We start from the raw sequence: 21,441 nt of genomic DNA on the forward strand, positions 1-21,441 counted from the left end.
CCATTTTTCTACCATATTGAAAACCTCTTATCCTAACCTTTACCATACGTATTTCAAAACAGTTCTTTTCCATTCATACTCCCTTCAAATGGGGCTAGCTCGTCATAAAGGCTGACTTGTAAGCTGCCATCACATGTATCTGGCATATCAAACTCTTATATCAAAAGAAAATGCAATTATTGGGTTTTTAATTCCTTTCTACATGATAAAATTAACTCCAAGATGATTTGCCTTCTACAGCATGCAGAAAACCAATGTACTTATTAGCTTTTCACCAGACAATACAGACTTACCACTAGTTTCATACATCACACTAATTCATTATGTGGTCACTTTGATTTTTGCTTAGTATGTTATGCAAATTGTACTTAGCCAATTGTGACTTAGTACAAAACATGAAACCAATCATAATGTGTAGACTAGAGAAAGAGATTTCTCACTGTAGTATCATTTGCTAAAAACATAAGACTCAAGTCAGGCTCAAGTCCCAATAACTAGATGATCACGACCATGATTTTTATGCTGTGGTGTTTTCCAGTTGCCTTCTTCCAGGTTGATTTTATTTTATTTCTTACTTCTAGTGTGTGGATTACTTGATGGTTATCCATCCAGGTACTAAGTATCAGTCATTGTTTAGCACAAAAAAAAAAAAGCAAATTACAAATGTCATTGTCACTTTTGAAAAACTAATTGTTAAGCACTGACAGGAAGGGGACAGAATAACTTATTTTAACTTTTTCAAAAGGATTAATGTAACAGATCTATAAAATATTACAGTACATTGCTTAGATAAAAAGTTAGGGGTTTTTTTCTGCCATCACAATATCTGTGGCATTAATATAAATAGTTAGCACTGTAGCAATGATGAATAATATTAATTATTCATATACTGCATGAGATACTATTTTTTTTAAGTCTCAGAATGTATTAGTTGCTGGGGAACAGCAGTCACAAAGGTCTATTTTCCTGTTGTGCAGAGGATTGCTTGGAAGCATGAGGCTGGATCTTCCACTAGATACAGCATGATTCTTCTAATATATCTAAATGACATTTAGAAAAGAAAACAGGGCAAAAAGAATATTTTTAAAAAAGGATTCATACTGGGCCACAAAAATAGATTATAGACAAAACCCAGTTATCTGGCAAAGGAAAAGAAAGCAATCCAAGGATAGATAAGACACTAAGTTACAACCTTTTTTCTCTATCATTCTATTTTATTATTACCTCTCTTTTTTTCTGTCTACTAGTTACCTCAATTAATTTCCAATTAAATGGCGAGAAGGGCAGTACATCCACAACGCTGCTAGAAACGCCAAGCAAACATGAATTACGACCACAATACCCACACACACAATCGCAGAAACAACCACACGCGCGCGCGCGGCTTTCCTGAAATTCTTCTGCTCGTTTCATCGGCAAGTTAACGTCTCTGAGAAAAAACTACATTTCCCAGGAAGCTACGGGGCTAAACGCAGGCGCATAATGTCCCATTGGTACCTCTGCAGCGAAGCTGATTCTGTGATTGGGTAGAGGAGATCCCGAACCCGTTATTCATTGGCTATCCCAAGGCCATGTCCGATGCCGGAAGGAGGGGGGAGCGCGAAGCGTTATGGCGACGACGACGACGACAACGACAACGACGACAGCAGAGCCTGAGAGTGGGGAGGGCGCTCAAGAGATGATGGAGGGTGAGAGACCGGATTGTAGCGCGCGATGTCCGAATCTAGGCAAGGATTGGCTCGGTTCCGTTCAGCGACTATAGTGAAATAGGGGACGCTGTGGTTTGAGGCTGCTGGCCTTAATGTGGGAGAGGGAGACGCCGAAGTATTGGCGGGGCATCTATTTAGGGGGTGGTCAGCACAGTGGGAGAAGCGTTTCGGGCGAGGGATGTTGTGAGAAAAAGCCGGGACTGTTTCCCGGAGTCAGAATTGCTGTAGTAGGGTCTCATAATCCCCATCTCCACCCTACTTCATCAATTAAATCAGCTATTTTTACTCTCCTGCAAATTGCCAGGTCTCGCCGTTACTGGCATGGCATGCAAAGCAAACGTACGTTGTCATTTGTGAGATGATGATGCTGGAATAAGACCTTAATAATTTTGAGTAAGAAGTGTTTTTATAAACCCTTGCCTTACAGCAGCTCAAATGTCACCACTGAGTCGGTGCAGGAGTTCTTGAGGTTGACGATTTAATCTGCCACTGACTCATCAAACTTCATTTAAATCCCACCTTTTATTCACATCAAGATTTCAGGACTTCCATATTGTTCACTCATGCCTTAAATTCAGCAATTTCCTGCTAAGTGTTATCGTGAAGAGAGAAAGGGTTATTACATCAATGACAGCATTGTAGGATGGATTTGCAATATGAATTATTGTTATAAATTTACTGTCATGAGAGTGGTAATCTCACTGCCTGCTGTGGATCTGAGTAGAGTTTGTAGCAACCTATTCTAAATTTATCCACAGCAAAAGGGTTTTATTTGCATCTTTCAGGAGGTGCATCTAACTTCAGGAATGGGAATCATGGCTTTGTGTTTCAGGTTTTATTTTGTTGCTGCTTACAGAGCAACAAAATAATTTTATGACAGCTATTTTTACATAACCTGTTTTTATTACTTATATTGTGGCTTCCCAAAATTTGAAGGAAGGTGTGACATATCAATAAGGAGACCATCCCCTACCCTCCTGTTGGATGCTTCATAGACATCAATGATAATAAACTGAAAGTACATTACATACTGTTCATATAATCTTATAAAAATTCTATAGTCAGTTATTACCCATTTTCTTATAAAATGAGAGATGATGCTGACAGAACAGTTAAAATGTCCATATACTTAGCAAAAAAAATTAATAATTGAGGAATCTTGTTCAGCAACTTTTCCTTATAGAGAGGAATTTAAATATTTTCCAAGTAAGTTCATCTAAATTACTTTCTGTGCCAGAAGTGTAGGGTGTGTATAGCAAATTTAAATGGTTTGCATGGGGCTTATATGGAAAAGTGTTCTTTGAGTAGCAATATATAATATCTGGAACAGTATTAAAATCTTCGGCATAATGAGAGTGCTGCCACAGATGCAGATAGAATGCAAACTGAAGAAGAATGGAGCTCTATAGTTCTTGTGATATTTTCAACATCAGGTGAATGGCTTACATTCTTGAGTGTGGTTGTTGACATTGCCAGGGTACTACCCGTCATTGTTGAACTAAGGTTAATTTGTCAATCTGATTGACTTCATATTAAAAAGGAAGTTATCAAAGGAGATGAAAATATTCTTGGCTGGCCTGATAAGACTTTTGTGCCATGCTTTTTACTTGTATCTGAATACAGTATATTAATAAACTATACCAGAACTGTAGTATCTCATTAACTAGAGATCAATTCTTGGGCATCTTGTAATAAGAATTTGAAACCCAAATCTTGGGCCAAGAACTGAGATGAATATGTATTGATCTAGAGGGGGAACCCTATGAAAAACAAGCAAATAATCTCTTTGAAGCTATTTAGGATATAAAGTTGCAATTTAAAATTCTCTTAATAACTTGGCACATTTAGTGCAATTACCTAACATTCCCTGTGACATTCTATGGAAGCAAACATCGGATTTTAAAGAATCGAGATAGGAAGAGTATTGATGTCTTTGAACTTTGGTGTTGAGGAAAACTCCTGAGAATAAAGAAAACAAACCAATGCACAAATCAGCCCAGAGTTCTCACTTGAGGCACAAATAATTAAGCTCAAATTATTCTATTTTGGACACATATGAAGACCCAACCGTCTGAAAAAGGCTCTAATTCTACAAAGGGAGGAAGAAGATGACCAGCAGCAAGGTGCATGGTCTTAATAACTGTGGCTATGAGAGCACCATTGGGAAACTTGAAAGAACAGATTAGAGAAATTCATCACTAAGAGCCAAAAGCAACTTGATAGTATATAGTCAACTAACTCCTACTTGTAAGAAGAAAACAAAATGATTGTGTGCCATGACAGGATTTTTCATATTTTAGCACAGTAAGCCAAGATGTGCCGTCCAAATGCATATTTGTTCAAAAACAAAGACTGTATATCTTAAATATATAGTGGTACACTGTGATCCTAACTAGAGTGTACATATTTATGCATATGTGTAATGGACAATACACATGTAGCAAAATAATTTATAATTCCAAGGGTTTGTACAATAGTTTTATTAGTGTTTAATTTGTTACAAAGTTATTGTATTTCTTGCAAAAACCCTATTGTGGTTACCCCTCTGAAAAATTATCAGATGTAACTTACTCTGGCCTTCATAATATGTGCAAGTTAGTTTTTGCCATGTTGCATGTTTAGCATTCCATTTAGCCAGGGTTTTTTTAAATTTTGTTACTTGGGAGTAAATCTACTTGGGGGGGGGGCTTACTCATGCCTCTTCCTGAAACTCCAGTCTTATTAGTTTATCTTTAGAGTGTTAGCTGTGTTAAATTGTTGTAGGAAAGGTAAGTTGTGTCATAACAGATTTATTATACATAAGCATTCACAAGGTTTGTTTTAATCCATAAAAACATATGCCCTAATAATTGTTTTTCTGTAGGATGCCACAATATGCTTTGTAACTTATATAGTATCAGTTTTGTTCTCTGTCATTATACTTTACTCATTCTAAAATAAACAATTATATTTTCTTTTCTACAGTTGATAAAAGAATTGAATCAGAAGAATCTGGAGATGATGAAGGGAAGAAACAAGCAGTTTGCATAGTAACAGACCTCAGTCAACAAAGTCTAAGAGAAGAGCAGAATGGAGAAAATTTAACAAGTAAGCTACTATTTGGAGTATGCCCTTTGTAGCATATAATATGACTGATGTAGAATTGAAGACTTACCAACGCCCATCTCTTTGAATCAGTAGAATGCAATTGAATATGTTTAATGTTACACTTTCCCACTGCATATAATTAATGTTTTTGCATATTCAGTGTTTATTCATTGCATGTTTTTAATTCTATTATAGCTCTTGGAAACACTGAGAAAGTGTCCTCTTGTACGTTTTAAGTGAAAAGGAGTCATATAAATTAATATTGCAAAGATTCCTGGCTGTTATTTTTATGAGGAGTTTTTTCTATATTTCTATATTCTATATTCTCTTGCCTATGAATAATAAAAGGTGATAAGATATCAAATTCCCTCTGTTTCTTAAAAAATATTATTTTATAGTTGCAGTGCAATTACATGGAGATATGTTTAATATGAAAAAATACTTTCTTTTATTTTATTTTACTTACTGGGTTTGAGGGCTGCCCAGACTGTTTCCCCTTAAAAAAATAGTATGCTTCACTTTCTTGGGTAAGTGAAGATGGTATATGGGACAATCAGAGTTTCTAATAATAGAAATGATTACTTCATCAAACTTTTATTCAGATTCACACTTAATTGAAATATATTATTGAAAAGCATATTAAAGAGCATTTTTAAGAAGATCAAGGAGCAAAATAAGTAGGTGATTGTTTTATCCCACTTTTCTTTTTCTCAGTCCTGGTCTCTTTTTTCTCTATAACTTAGTATCCTTTCCTCTGTATTCCATTTCCATTATCCCACATTTCTCTAGCTTTTCACTCAGTGCTGTCCTAAATTCTAATGGTTGCTGAAAGGCTGGTCACTAAGCAACGACTATCTCTAACTGGTGGTGCAGTGGTTAGAATGCAGTATTGCAGGCTGACTGCCAGCAGCTTGATCCTAACAGGCTCAAGGTTGACTCAGCCTTCCATTCTTCCAAAGTCAGTGTAAAATGAGGACCCAGATTGTTGGGAAAAACATGCTAATACTATAAACCGCTTAAAGTGGTTTACTTCAGTGGTTTACCCTGAATTACTGCTTTTGACATAAGAAAAGCATACTCATCAATGGCTAGCAATAAAATAATCTTTAGTGTAAGTCACAGATATTAACAGAATACAGTGGAGCTTAATGTTCAAGTGACAAAGACAATACAAAATAGTGGAAGTGGAAAGAACGAATGGGGAAAGTATAAGGATTTCTAAGTGATTTCTATATTACAAATATACAAAGGGTATTTTATTGCTTAGCTAACACTGATGATTCTAAATAGATGGCAGTACCTAAGCAACTGTGAGTGATAAGCTAAGCAATATCAGTTCTTGCTAATTCTTGAGTAGAAGACTGACTGGAAATCCAGGCCTATAGGCTAACTGGGAAAATTTAAAAAAAAACATTCTGGAAGACAAAAATGGTAAACCATTTTCATATTGTTGCCAAGGAAACTACATGGATATGTCCATGAAGTCTTTAAGACTCTAGGTTTAGTTAAGGTGTTGGAAATACAAGTGGGGAGACCAAGGGAAAGTGACACAGAAGCCACTTGTGTGACTTTGGACCAGAAATACTCTCTCAGCCCAACATGTCATATGAGTATAACCGGTTTCTAGTCCCTGATTGTACATTTCTGTTCTAAAATGTCCTTTACAAAAGAAGCTATCTGGGGAAAATAGTCCCATTTCTGGTCATTGCTTATCGGTCAAACAAACTGGGGACTTAGACATAGAAGAATCTTTTCATAAATAAATAACAAAATAAGTCTTTTCTGCTTCTTCAATCAAAATTTAAAAGAACATGGCCTGTGTCCCATACTTCAACGTCTGGGACTAATTGCTGCTTCATATGCATACTTTTCATCCTTTACTTCTAGGCTTACCAAACATAATAATCTCTTTACAGTGGTTGCTCTATGTGCCAATTAATGTGAAATTTTACCTTCTTTTATCCAAAACAATATTTTCAAAAGAGAGTGACTGTGCAAGCAAGCCTAAATAATTCCATAATATTTTTGGAGAGGGGAAAGTATTTGGATCTTTTTATTTCAAGGTAAATGTTGGCTGCTTTCCCAAACAGAGTCATATGTTACTGTATATTTCTGCTAGCCAACAATACTTCCCCTATTCCTCTTGCAAGAGAATTCAGAGAGAGAGAATACAGTTTCAACTTCGCTCAGTGTTGCAGAACCTTTTTAAGCTATTTTACATCAGGATTACTCTGCCAAGTTTCCATTCCCATAAGGTTACAGTGGGTGATGACTCAGGGGTTTTTATTGCCAGATCTCCTCCTCCTCTTTCAGCTATCCCCGAAATAAAATTAGGACTCCATTGTTAATATATAGAATATTACCAAAAACAAAGTTATTTGAGCAAACATTTGGCAGAGAGAGATAAATTATGTTAAGTACTTTGGATCTACATGGACAGTGCTAGTGATGAAAGTTTTGTGATGTTATTGTGTATTATTTATTTTGTACTGCTTTTATAAACTGACTAGCTTTCTTTCTTTTTATTAAAGTGGCATAAAAACAGTGATAATGAATATATTAACCTAACAAATGCCCTTATGAATATAAGCCCTAATGACATGAAGCTGAAGAAAGTTTTGATGGTATATAGTAGAAGAATGAGATGGAAGTAGAAATTAAGTCACATATATACACATGTACATATATACATATAACTTTATTTTATTACTATCTGATAAGGTAAAAATCACAAAGTTTCCAAAAATAGATTTGGTACAATGAAAAAATATGAAAAGGAATGTAAAGCATACAGTTTAAAAGAAGAAGAGACTTTTTAATGTTCAGTAAATATCTGCAGGGTTTTGTTTTATAGATTACATAATCAAATTCATGAAAAGAACAATTGGTTGCATAGTGATCATTCTAAGTTACAATGAACCCCCCCCCCAAGTCATTTACAAGCCAGTTCCAGAATTCCAGTGGCTGCACACACCTCTGTAACATGACCACAGTTTGGGCATTTGGCGACTGCCTCACTTTTATGGTTGGTTGTAGTACTCCATAGTCACATGATCCCAGTTTACACCAGGTTTTGCTGGTTCTGGCCAAAAACAGCCATAAGAATACATTGATTCGCTTCACAAATGCCACCAAAAAAATTGTAAAATCTGGTCCTGTTGTGTGGGTTCTCAAGTTATGACTATTCTGACTTAAGACAAATCTGGGTTTCGTTACAGTTGTAAATTGAGGACTTCCTATAAACTACTAACTTGCTGATGAATAAATTCTTTCTTCTGTTGGGCATGGTGATCAAAACTCAATAGCTCTTCTATTGTTGGGTTTAGGTTTTTTATTATTATGTTCTGTGAATCAGGGTGTATGTGCATATTGCTCATTCACTGATAATCCAGGAATTTAAACAACATTAGCTTACTGCTTTATAATGCTTAACACTGTTGTATTGTGCTCAAAAAAATATGTAAGAGCAAATCCACCCACACTGCAAAACTGAGACGATAACCAGAATGTGAGAGTAATTTAAAATTTCTGATAGTTATTGCTTGCTCGGATAGCTGTTAAGTCATTTGAGTTAGTTCTTGCTTCCTAATTGAATTCAGTATTAGGTAATGTACAATTTCCACAAGTGCATTGGTATTTCTTCCCCATATTTGGATTTAGCCAAAGTGATCATTAGCTGAGAAGGCTTTATATGACATTTGCATTATAACAATAAAATCTAAATCCATTAGCTTTCCTTTTGCCCTAAGGCTTAATTTCTCTTGGAGAAGAGCTCACTTTGCAAAATTGCTTTTGGTTGGAGAACACCATGGGTTTATGCAAGTTGTGCTTGCTGTTTTACAGGTGACTCAGAGATTCCAGTGGATATGGAAACTATTAGCCTGGATCCAGAGGCCGAGGTATTGTAAATGTCACTTTCACACTAAAACACACACAGCTGCACACAACCGGCTTATGTGAAAGGTTTTGGAGATACATCTCTGAAATTTAGGCAAAGAATAATTCCTGAGTTGTTATTTTTTAAACTGCTTTTCATATAATTTTTATTAAGGAGTTTGATTACAATACTAAAAACTAATGCAAGCTAACCATGATGAAAAAAGAATAGTAAAAAAAGAATAAAAACTACAAGAAAGAAAAATGAGAAAAGAAATATATAAAGTAGTGACTTCCGATCTTCATTACAAGCATAGACAAATTAAGTAACTCTTTACCCCCTCTAAAATTACAAACATTTATCTCTTCATCTCACATCTCATCCTTTTTCTATAAGAAAATCCATAAAATATCACTTTTTTGATTCTAGTGTCCTCAAAAAGTAACTGTGTAAATAAATATCTTATTTTACTCTTGATCAACTAAACCAGCTTTATATTCCTTCCTTTTACATCTAATAGTCTTAATTTTTGGTGCATTCAAATATTAATTTCTCTTTAATTCTTTTTTATCCCATCCCACTTCATCAAGGATTTAACAACCCTCTTTTGTTAGGTCCAATGAGAAAACATTTTCTTGGTTTGTCATTTATATTTCCCTTTAAATTTTTAAAACTTTAGCCAGGTTTTTTGTATATCCTACCAAAAAAGCATCTTTTTCCAAATTGTTCTCTTGATCTGTCATTTTTAGTTCCAATTTCAGTAATTTGTCTGTCTTGTCAGAAAAAAATTGCTCCATATCTGTCATTCCCACGTTGATTCTTTAAAGATTTCCTTTATTATGTCCAATGTTACGACATTTTGTGCAATTTTGTAAGTCCCAGTTAATTAACACTGAACAGTTCTGATAATTTCAACAATTTTATTCAATCCTCCTTCTCCCTTCACAGCTTCTTTAGGCTTCCCTGAAGCAGTCAGTCACATTTTATGGCCACTAAATATATTCTTGCATTATAAAAATTGAGAGTTTCATAATAGCTTAATTAAATGGGAGGTTCAGGATATATGCAACTAAAGATTTTAATGCCACAAAACAGTGAATTTCTTTGAATTCATGAAGGAGAAGGGAATCACTGACTAGTAGCAGCATTGCTTGCATTGATGCATCAGGCGTGAAAAATAATGTCCTTCACTGTCTATTTTATACAGAACATTTTTGTGTACTGTTTCTATGCTTCTAAAAGACATCTTGATGGTTTCTGTGGGAATAGAAGGTTGGATCAGGAGGAAAAGCTATGCAGAATTACTAAGCAATATAAACCTCAGTAATATAAATAACTTCTTTACTTCTTACTTTTACCACTTCGGGGGCCAAGGGAATAACTTATTCACCAGTAATATTGTGTAACATCAGTGACAGGATTTAAATAAATAATAATAATAAAAAAATGGACTGAGTGTGAGAATAGGCAATACGTGATGGTGAACCTATGGCACGCATGCCACAGGTGGCACGCGGAGCCATATTAGTGGGCACACCGGCTCAGCTCTGGGGTGCATGCGCGCACCGGCCAGCTGATTTTCGGGCCTTCTGGACCCACCAGAAGCAGGGAAACAGGCTGTTTCCTGCCTCTGGAGGGCCTGGGTGGGGGAGGCCCATTTTTCTTTCTTACCTGGCTCCAGATCCTCTCTATTTATCTGGGAAGGGCGAAAACAGCTTTTCCTACTCCCTCGAAGGCCCTCCAAAGGCCTGACATTTTTGCTGTCCCCAGCCTCCAGAGACTCCTAGTGAGGCTCCTAGAGAGGCTCCTAGAGACTCCTAGAGAGGCTCTGGAGGCTGGGGACAGCAAAAAATGTCACTTCCTGTCCCACCGGGAGTTGGGAAATGGGCCGTTTCAGTCCTTTGGAGGGCCTCCGAGGGAGTGGAAAAGGCTGTTTTTGCCCTTCCCAGATAAATAGAGAGGATCTGGAACCAGGTAAGAAAGAAAAACGGGCCTACCAGGCCATCATGTGCCAGGAGCGGGGGTGGGGGTTTGTGCGCGCATGCGCCTGGGCATGTGCGTGCGCGACCCGCCCCCGTCCCCCCTCTCCTGGCATGCGATGGCAAAAAGGTTAGCCATCACTGGATTAGGACATAACAATTTCTCAGTTAAAACTAGAATTGCAATTAGTATCTATATATTTCTGTTCCTTTAAGAAATTTGGTAGAAACCTCTCAAATGTGGAAGAGGGCAAATACAGATTTTGAAATATATTTGCGTATACTAATAGCTCTTCTTTAAATGCTGAAAAACTGGGAATTCAGAATGAATGTTCTTTCTTTAGATTAAACATCTATATATTCTGAATAGTACATGAATCACAATTAACAAGGATGGATGGATTATTTCTTGTGGAGGACTTTAAGCTGCAGATATTCTCATTGTTATATAATAAATGTATTTCTTGTGTCTATACTGTCAATACATTTGTTTTGAGTAAATTCCTTGACATGTGTACATTGGTAAGTCTCTGTATCTTCCTGATTTAGAAATAAATTTGATTTTCCATTTTTCCATTATTTTTTTGCCTTTTAGGATGTTGATCTGAATCATTTCCGAATTGGCAAAATAGAAGGGTTTGAGGTGCTCAAGAAAGTGAAGGTGAGATGCTTGTGGCACCCATCTCATCACAAGCATGACATACTGTTGCATTGGTCTTTATGGCAGTTCATTGAATTACGTATATTCTTCTACTTGGTAGCCATAGTCTAATGCTGTAGTTGTTGAGAGAAGAGAACATCCAAACAATAAGGCAACTAGGAATCTCAAGCCAAAGTCCAGGATCCCAAATGACCATCTGCAGACTGGCATTGGATGGAAATGGTGGCTAATCAGGCTGGGTATCACCAGCTGAGACTTACCAAGGTTTAAACTACTTATTGTGGCAAAAAATGTTTGCTTTTCAAAGGTACAGATAGTCCTCTACTTACAACAGTTCATTTAGTGACATTCAGAGTTACAATGGGACTGAAAAAAGTGACTTATGACATTTTTCACAGTTACAACCTTTGCATTTCCCCATCCCAAGGTCATGTGATCACTTTTTGCAGCCTTCTGACAAGCAAAGTCAAAAGGGAAGCCAGATTCACTTAACCAGCAGGTTACTACCTTATCAACTGCAGTGATTCACTTAACAACTGTGGCAAGAAATATCGTAAAATGGGGCAAAACTCACTTAACAAATTCTCCCTTAACAACATAAATTTTGTGCTCAATTATGGTCATAAGTCAAGGACTACCTGTATTTGAAAGTTGTAGAATTTTAAAACTAGAACTCTGACTTAGTTCTCCTCCATGTGAATCTTGGTGAAAGATTCTTTAAATATAATTGTTCTTTTTTTTTTTTTTTCTTCCTTCTCTTTAGACACTTTGTCTTCGGCAGAACTTGATTAAGTGCATTGAGAACCTGGAACAGCTGCAAACTCTCAAAGAGTTGGATCTTTATGACAATCAGATTCGTAAGATTGAGAACTTGGAGGCCTTGACAGATCTTGAGTAAGTATCTGGATAAACAGTGGGTCCCTATCTGAGTGGTTGATGGGAAACTGGCTGGTTCATTTCATAAAGGTTGCAATTGTTTTTATTTTTAAAAAATGTTGGTTGGTTTATATATTGGTCTTCATGCAGACTGGTTACTTACTAAAAAAAATGCACCAAGAGAAAAGTGTACCACTTTAAGAGATTGGTGTAGGTTTGAAGCATCTTTACCTAGTGCCAATTGGGAGAAAGTCTGACAAATAAAGAATCATAGTTGAGATGATCCCTTCCCTCTCAATTCTTCTCTCTTGTCCTGCTTTATTTGTTACAGGATCCAGTCTGGGTCGGTCACCGGAACCAGATGTTTAGTCTTCTGAACTTTCGGACTCGTGCTGGAGCCCATCCTCAGGGAACTTCTCTCTCACCAGAATGTTATATTTATTTATTAGATTTCCTGGTGCTTTTTCAATGTCTAGCTTGTCAATTTTGGTTTTTGTTTTTTTTTTAATTATAGCCATTTTTAAGACAGAAAATGGCGGGGGGAAATGCATTCATAAGCATATTCTTTATAGGAAAATGGTCAAGATAAAATTGGGATGGGACACATGAGAGAGAATGCAGCAACATATGACAGAAGAAAGACATACGTTCAATTTCACAACTACTAAGATTGTTGGCCAAGCAGGTGCAAAATTGACCAGAGAAATGATTGAAACAGGCCCCTTGTCAGGCAACAGGAGTGCTGATTTGCCACCAGTTTATAAGGTACTTAGGAACCAAAGACTTGGCAGCACAAGGAAACAACAGCCAATAGCCAGCCATCAACACAGCAATCAACCAATAGGAAGCCACACCCAACAGGTACCTAAATATGACGCATAGAACAACCCAAAGCACACATTCCAGTAAATGGGCTCCAGCATGAGTCCAAAAGCTTGGAAGGCAAAACCTCGGGTCCCAGTGACCAAACCAGATTGTATCTTATGATAGAAGCTGTCTGGTTTTGTTTTTTGAAATTATTTTCTTTGTTTCCTATTAGGATCTTAGATATTTCATTTAATATTTTACGACGCATTGAAGGCTTGGATCAGCTCATTCAGTTAAAGAAACTCTTCCTGGTCAACAACAAAATCAGCAAAATTGAGAACCTAAGCAACTTACAACAGTTGCAGATGTTAGAGCTAGGATCTAATCGAATCAGGGTAAGATTTGTTTTTCTCTAAACAGCACAAGAGTCAGCTAATATCCAGGCAATACTTTCAAAATAAATCTGAATTGGAATATTAAGAGCAAACTCCATATCATGTTAATTATACACAAGGAAATGATGAAAGTGCAAACAGATCCTGTCTGTAAAATGACAATTTGTAGAACATTTTCAGCTGCAGAGATTTTTATTTTGGCTGATTTTCCTTTCCTTTTAGGAAAAGTGCTTTTTTCCTAAAAAGTAGGAACCTATGAGTAATGGATTGATATGAACTGTGCTGCTAGAAATAACAATGAAAATCTTTTGTAACAAAGCAAATGCTATATAAAGATTCAATGCAAAAAAATATCAGCAAATTTGTTATGAAATGTCTTTATGAGGAAAATTTTAAAAATACAGACTTTGAAATGTGAAGGCTGCTATTTTCCATCCTTTTCCCATGGCTTACTTGCTTGATGTGTCCATTTAATTTAATTGGCTGATAGAAAGTATAATTAGTATGACAGACTATTGCATGGCACTGTTTAGTTTTGAATAATCTCACAGATATAAGCATGTAATCATGATGAAAAGGACAAGTATGGCAACGTGGGTTTGCTAGCTATGCTACAGTGTTATTTCCTGGTTAATATATTAGAGGTTATTTATTTATTTGTAAAATATATTAGCCACCCATCTCACCACACGGTAACTCTGGGTGGCTTAACAATGTTAAAAGATAAAACAGGTTAGTCATGTGTTGCTTGCAGGAGTCACAAACTGGAATTTTGTTCAATATGGTTGTTTTCTAGGCAATCCAGAATATTGATACCCTGACTAACCTGGATAGCCTATTTCTGGGGAAAAACAAAATCACTAAGTTGCAGAACATGGATGCATTGACAAACTTGACAGTGCTTAGCATACAGGTACCAGTCCTGTGCTTTCTATTTTGATTGTCCTTATATGATTTAACTTATTTGCCTTTCCTGTCTGCATAATTTCTAACTACAATGAAATGACAAATGCTGTTTATCTTTGAATATTTGAATTTAAATATTTATTTTTCAGACCTTCATTAAGTTATCATTGAAATTGTATGCGTTTTCTTTCACACACAGAATAGCTGGTACATATATTTCTTTTTTTCCCCAAAAATACAGCAATTATGCCATAGAGTAGCCTGTTAAAGTATGTACTTAACCCCCACAAAATGCCAGTAGAGAATACGATTTCATAGAACCTTAAGAAGTTCAGTAAACCTTGAAAACAAGACAATATAATTGAAATGAAAATTATGATTTTCTTTAATAGAATCATAAATCTGCTTTCTGGGAGGATAACTGGCTAATTCAAAGTTAGAAAGTTGTGCATAGTTCTGACCAGAAAAGATTTAACTTAGTACTAGTCATCTAGTTTCTTTTGAAAGGCATAAATACAGTTTTGAATTGAACTAATGGGTTAAAGTATTAATGAAAGTGTGACAAGAGGAAAGTAATATGTATTTGGGCCAAAGTCTTTAGATATGTCTTCCAAGTATGATCATTATTACTATTTTTTGGTTCTGAGATGACACCAGAATGATCCTTACATGGAATTAATCCAGATTTTGTATCTATTCCAGAGCAATCGGTTAACAAAGATTGAAGGACTACAGAATCTGGTAAATCTGCGAGAGCTATACCTTAGCCATAATGGTATAGAGGTCATTGAGGGCCTGGAGAATAATGTGAGCTATTTTTTATTATTATTTACTTAGTCCTACCCTTGAACATGGCACTTCGTAAAGGATGGATAGCCAATGTGAGAGGACAGGTTGCCTAGAAAATGATTAGCACCTTGCAGCTGTTGTCCTCCCTCTTTAAGCCCTCTCCCAAGCCAGCATGACAAGTGTTGGCTATAAACACTGAGCTGAGAGATGGTTGTTGGTGGTGTTGATGTATAAGAGAGAAGAAAGGAGGTGTGGGGGAGAGAAGAATAAAGCAGCTAGAAAGAGATAGTTTCTTCTAGTAGTAGGATGCATGGGGACTAGTAGTTGGAGCAGCAGTAGGAGGAGGTGTGGTAACAGTGGGAAAGAGTGGAGTGATAGTGAGCAGTACTAGCCTGTGAATGCTTGTGTGTGTGTTGCCTAGGGATCTATGTTGTTGTGTGGGTTGTTTTATGCTTATGGAACCTATTGACTTGGGTATACTTAAAAGAACCTGTGACAAAGTGGTGGTAGCAGTGGGATATCCAAAAAGGTGGAATATCTATAAAAAGGTGGGATATCCAACTCAAGGTGGCAACCACACAAGCTCGGACTTTGCAGGAGTTGGCCAATATCCTGGCTGCAGAAACCAGACTGCTTAGCAGAGCCTCCACCACAAAAAAAGACACGGAAAAGGCAGAAGGGACAGATTCTCCCTTAGAAGAGGCTACTGCTTTGGTAGAGACAGGTATACCCTAGGCCTGTGGTTAAACCAAAGCAGAAGGTAGATCAGCCAGAAACACGGTTAAGTCCAGATACTTCAGCCAATATTATTAGAAAGAGACAAAAGACTTCAATTAATTAAAAAAGAGGAAGGGGAGCACCTTTGGACGGAGAGAGAAAGGAAAAATAGGCTAGAATGAGAAATGAGTGAAAGAGAGACAAGAAGAGGAAAGTTTAGAGGGTTGAGGGACCTACTTAAAGGTATGCAGTCACCAGAAGGGACACATTCAGCTCTAAAATTTTCAGAATATATAGAGAGAAAATGTAGAAAAGTTATAAAAATTCCCAAGTTGTCGGATGAAGAGGACATACAATCCTATTTTACTGTGTCTTATAAGTTCCCTGAGAGTAAATGGGTAGCCAGAGTAGCTCCATGTTTAATGTGAAAGGCTTTGAGAGCTCATAGCAGCCTTCCAGCAAGAGAACTAATGGATTATTCCCATGTTAAAGAGATAATCTTATACAGGTATGATCTCACTCCCTACACCTATAGGTGTAACACCTATCAGGAGTTACACTTAAAACAAGCATGAAGGGATTCACGAATTGTGGGCAAGGTTGGAAGACCTAGGCAGGAAATGGTTGACACCAGATGAAAGGTGCAAAGAAAATGACATATTTCTACAGATAGAAGAGAATATTTATAGTTCAGAGTTGGACTGTTGGGTACTTGATGCTCTCTGAGCTTAGTTGTCTTAGTCCATTCCTAGCACTGATGTTACTTAGTGTAGTAACCAGATCTGCAAGAAAACCACCAAGCTCAGAGAACACCAAGGACCACACAAATTTCTAAATCATAGGTTTATCATGTAGAAATAGATAGAGCAGAGATGAGAGAGGAAGACCAGGAAATGTAAACATTTGAGAAGAAGAAGAAAAGGATTAAAATAATTTAATAAACTGAAGCAGGAATAGGGTATTTCTGGATATGAATGTAACCGCATATACTTCCTTCAGGGCTAGTTATTCTTATGAAATAAAAATCGTATGTTTAAGGGCATGCTTGCCCAGGAAAAAAATGTAGCATATAGGAGGCAATAAAAACATCCAGAATGCTAGAAGATGCTCTTTACTTTTCCTTCTGATAAGCTATATTATTTATTAACTGTACCCACAATCAGCCATTTTACAAGAGTACCTGCTACATGTTTTGAAAATTCCAAATGCATAAACAGACACCAGAACATTACTATATCCTATGAGAATTTATTATGACTAGTGTGTTGTACTAAGAAAGGTATGTTTTGTGGATGGACTTGAAGGAAGAGATGCTATTAAGGAGGTAGTCTAGGAACAAAGGAGAGAGAACAAGGTCATTTGAAGCAGCAGAAGCTGCAGGTCTCATATGGATCTCCACTTTCTCCCTTCTGATTTAAATAATAAGAGTTAATGTTTCTTTTTTAATTGAAAGAAGGATTAATTTATGCTTTTCTAGTATTCATACACCTGAAAATTTGTAAAAAGAAAAATGTATTTTAAAATATTGCTGTATCTTATGTAAAGGTTTCTTAAGTTTAATCCTCTTCTCAAATAACATATTTGATTTGGTTTTCCATGATTATTTCTTGGTTCCTTTATTCTTCTTGTCTAGAGTAGATGTAATAAGGACATAAATATTTTAATCACATTTCGAACAATAAAGCAATATGGAGAGAGTCCCAACTCGTCTGTGGTACCTTAGTAAAATTATGTCCAAACTGTCTTGTTACTTAGATTGATCGATATCAGGAAGAAAAATGTTTTGCCTTTCCTGTAGTTGGGTACCAACAATCAGTATGTTTACTGTGAGGAAGACAACTAAGAGCCCAAATATGTAACTGCTGAACTCTATGTACAGTATGTTACTGCATGGCATGTCCTTTAACTTTTAATAATGTTCTATGCAAGAGTATAAAATATGTGAGAAAACTAATGTCGGTTTTCTATGCATTTGTTTTAGAATAAACTTACAATGCTGGACATTGCAGCCAATAGGATCAAAAAGATTGAAAATATCACCCATCTAACAGAACTCCAGGAATTTTGGGTAAGTCTGCAGTCCTAAATCTGCAGTAACTTTAGTCAACAATATCTTTCCCTATTGTTTCTGTCAGCAGCAGACTGAGTAAACACTATTAAATGCTTCTCTCTGATAGTGGGATTCATTCCCCTTTGTTTATGATGGCCTTTAAATGGCTTCCTCATACTATTCTTAGAGGGTTGGGAGCTGCTTCAATATGAATCCTTCCATTGCTGTCTGATCACTTTGTGAAATCCTTGCTCATGTGGGACAAGCCCCTACTATAATCTTTCATTTTTCTGTCCTGTAAAACTATGAAAGGTTGATTTTGATGTCAAAATACAGACAAATTCCACCTGACCACAAGATTCCTTAACTAGCTTGTTGAGTTTAAAATAGTATCCACGTAGCAAATAAAATACAAACATACAGAAACCTTCCACATCATAGGGCCATCTAAATATATTTGAACTATTTCTCCTGGAATTTCTGATCATGCTTCCTGGGAATTCTGGAAGATTCCTATCATATCACAATAGACAATGCTGGAATAAGCTTTTGTGTGCTTTTACAAATGGTAGGAATAGTTGCAATGAAAGCCTTCTAACAAAGAGGAGGTTGCCATCATCTTCAGGACCTACATGATGTTGAATGAGCTTTGCTTTTTGTGTTGCATCATTATTTTTGTCTTTTGTATGCAGATTTTAGAATAGGGGTATCATTCTTTTAAATCCATATTGAATCTTTCATTTTCCAGTGTGAGTACATTGTGAACTCCTGACAGATAATACTTTTCATTTTCACTGTTATTTCCTATCTACTATGAAAAATGGGCTTCAGAGCATGCATGAGCTCCCACATTATGTAGATAAATAGTTAATGCACAGGACTCTGGTTTCAGGACCTATCAGGCTAAGCTCAAGAAGGTGGAACATTTCTTTATTTGCTTTCACATAGCAAACAGCATCTTGCCAGAGCAAACCCTTACTACTCAAAGTCTAATGGATATACCATGGGAGATTCTAGGGAGTGGCTATCCTTACCCACTTTCTCTGTCTCTCAGCACTAAGCTGCACTGCCTCTTCTTACTCTCCTGTCTGGAATATGCTCCCTTCTTCCTGGGAAACGGCCTTTTCATTGTAGCCCATCACCCTAGCTCCCCTTCTAGGGGCACCATCACTCACATCACCAAATAATTGGTGATGAGGCAGAATAAGCTTCACCTTCTCAACAGTTTCCTATTGCAGTAGAAGGAACATGAGATAATGATGACAGCTATGAAAAGTTACTAACCCATGTCTTAAACTTCTAGCAATTTTTATTTTCTCTATGCTTCTCAGATGAATGATAATCTCATTGAATGCTGGAGTGACTTAGATGAGCTGAAAGGAGCCAAGAAGTTGGAAACAGTCTATCTAGAGCGAAACCCTCTCCAGAAGGATCCCCAGTACCGTCGCAAAATTATGCTGGCTCTTCCATCTGTTCGACAGATAGATGCTACCTTTGTCCGATTCTGAACCTTCCCTGGCCCTTTGCCTTTGCCTTTCTTCCTCTCAGAGTGTCACAACTGGGATTTTTATCCACATACTGTGCCCTCTGTCTTCAGCCTGCTGACACACAGCAAATGGCCAACCAGAAGCACTGATATCAGACCTTGCATAACAATGCACACACTATTGTTGTTTTTGAATATTGTTGTTATGATTATTATTATTATTAAACCCTAATGTGTGAAATTTCCTGGTCATAAAGGTGTCTGTCTGAATTAGGCAAACTATCAAATCATTTGTCCTCTAAATTTTTTCAGTGCTCTGACAGCCTGCTTAGAACTAAAATAGCCTCTGACAGGGGTTAATGTATTGAAACGTATTACTTTCATTTTGTTTTCTTTCTTAAGGTGAACATAGAAAACTTAGAATCATCCAGTGAACACAGAAGCAATCGGATGTATAGAGTAAATTGCATTATATTGCTGAGTTATTTGCTTTCACCTATGTACATTTTCTCCACCATGTAATTGACTTGCTCTTTTCAATGTACACATCTTTGTGTTTCAAAGATGGATATATTCAATATGGCTTTATTTACTTTTCTGATTGCCCGATCTGCAAAGCTTTATGCTTTTGACATGCTGTTCTATACATTGTTTCTGTTCTGCAAAAGATGGTAGAGCAAGCTTTATAATCAACATGAAATGAATTTCAGACACTAAATATTAAAGGAAGAAAGCACAATCCTATAAATGATTGATTTGTTCCTAAACCAGTCAAGTAACTACAGGTGGTAGAATGGTATAAGTGAAATATAAACGTATTTGGATGCCAATAGTTCCTGACAGGCAGAAAAACAGTGTTGATTACATGAGTAACTGACTTTTGCAGCCCAGGGTCGAAGACATGGTTTGTTTTCACAGAAGCCCTTTAAGCATGCTATTGCCTTGGAAAGATGCTGGCAGTAAAGGTGTATGATTCCATCTTTTAAATATTCACATGATAAACAAATCTTAATAAAACCACAGCAAGTAGTCAAATTTTTGCATTTTTTTCCAAGTAACAGAGGGTTCTATATTAATGAATATTACTGCTGAGCTTAAACATTCATGGTTTTGAATGTTTTCTATAGAACAAAACACCCTGATCATTCCAAATATAATCAAGAATAGTCAATTGTATTTCTCTAAATATTTTGATCTTCCAGTTTTTATCCCTAATTAGCATAGCAACAGTAAGCCCAATACATCTAGAAGCCAGCAGATTGCCTGTCTAGGGTAAGATGATAATACAGTAGCTTTAAATGTAAAAAAATAATAATCATCTCCAGCCTCTTTATACTAATATTGCAAAAATTCATTGATTGAAATCTCTGGTCATCTAGACAAATTGTTCTGAAATCTGTTTTGATCCCATAGTATTTATAGAACAACAGAAATTAATACATTTGATGTTTAGAAATATAATTTTTCCAATGTCTACATTAAGATGCCTAGTTTGAAAATTTTAGCTGATATCTATATCATCAATGTCACTGGTTTTGCCAAATTTTTCAGGATTTCCATTGATTTATTTGAATGTATGCCCATTTAAAAATTGTCTTGAAATAAAGCATTCTTTGCTTTGGAGTATTATTAATTATAATATGCTGCTGATACCTTTAAGGAAAATAATTGGGCTCCTTTTAAATGTTTTTCTGTTGTCTGAAGAGGAACTCTAAACTTGCTTCGTTGGCATTGCTTTGTAGTCCTCCAATGCCAGGCACTCCATCATTCTTCAGTTATGATCTCATAAATGATGGCATTAGAACTCTTACATCAGTAACAGAAGGTGAGGCTTTAATAACTCTATAGGATAGATCTATTTAGCTAGTTAAGGTGCAGTTTGCAATTTGAAACTAATATGTTTTGACCTGCCTTAGGCTTTTTGACAAGTTTTAATCAAATCAACAATTTCTGCTCCAAATTTTTATCTTTATATTAGTAGTCTATGCTTCTGAACATCAGACAGGCAAAACGGTTCAGGAAATGCACTAAGATGTTTAGACTATTTGTAATACTGTGCAATGTTTGAGCATTTTATGTCTTGCTTGCAAAGAGCCATTGAC

General features: G+C 36.3%; 1 protein-coding gene across 2 annotated transcripts; it reads left to right on the forward strand.

Moving 5' to 3' along the window:
• The first annotated feature begins 430 nt into the window (after positions 1-430).
• On the forward strand, positions 431-20,962 carry PPP1R7 (protein phosphatase 1 regulatory subunit 7). 2 transcript variants are annotated; one of them, XM_034439521.3, is made up of 11 exons: positions 431-552; positions 1,248-1,688; positions 4,674-4,796; positions 8,640-8,695; positions 11,248-11,313; positions 12,077-12,207; positions 13,229-13,391; positions 14,188-14,304; positions 15,000-15,104; positions 17,785-17,871; positions 19,185-20,962. In XM_034439521.3, the coding sequence occupies exons 2-11, from the start codon at positions 1,610-1,612 to the stop codon at positions 19,359-19,361; spliced, it is 1,104 nt and encodes a 367-aa protein (XP_034295412.1). In that variant the 5' UTR covers positions 431-552; positions 1,248-1,609; the 3' UTR covers positions 19,362-20,962. The 2 variants fall into 2 exon arrangements, with proteins under 2 accessions (XP_034295412.1, XP_034295411.2); XM_034439520.3 differs by having other exon boundaries at positions 457-552; positions 1,248-1,727.
• The last annotated feature ends 479 nt before the right edge of the window (positions 20,963-21,441 follow it).

The sequence above is a fragment of the Pantherophis guttatus genome, chromosome 6, assembly GCF_059756535.1.
Source record: "Pantherophis guttatus breed Tessera chromosome 6, ASM5975653v1, whole genome shotgun sequence".
Lineage (NCBI taxonomy): Eukaryota > Metazoa > Chordata > Lepidosauria > Squamata > Colubridae > Pantherophis > Pantherophis guttatus.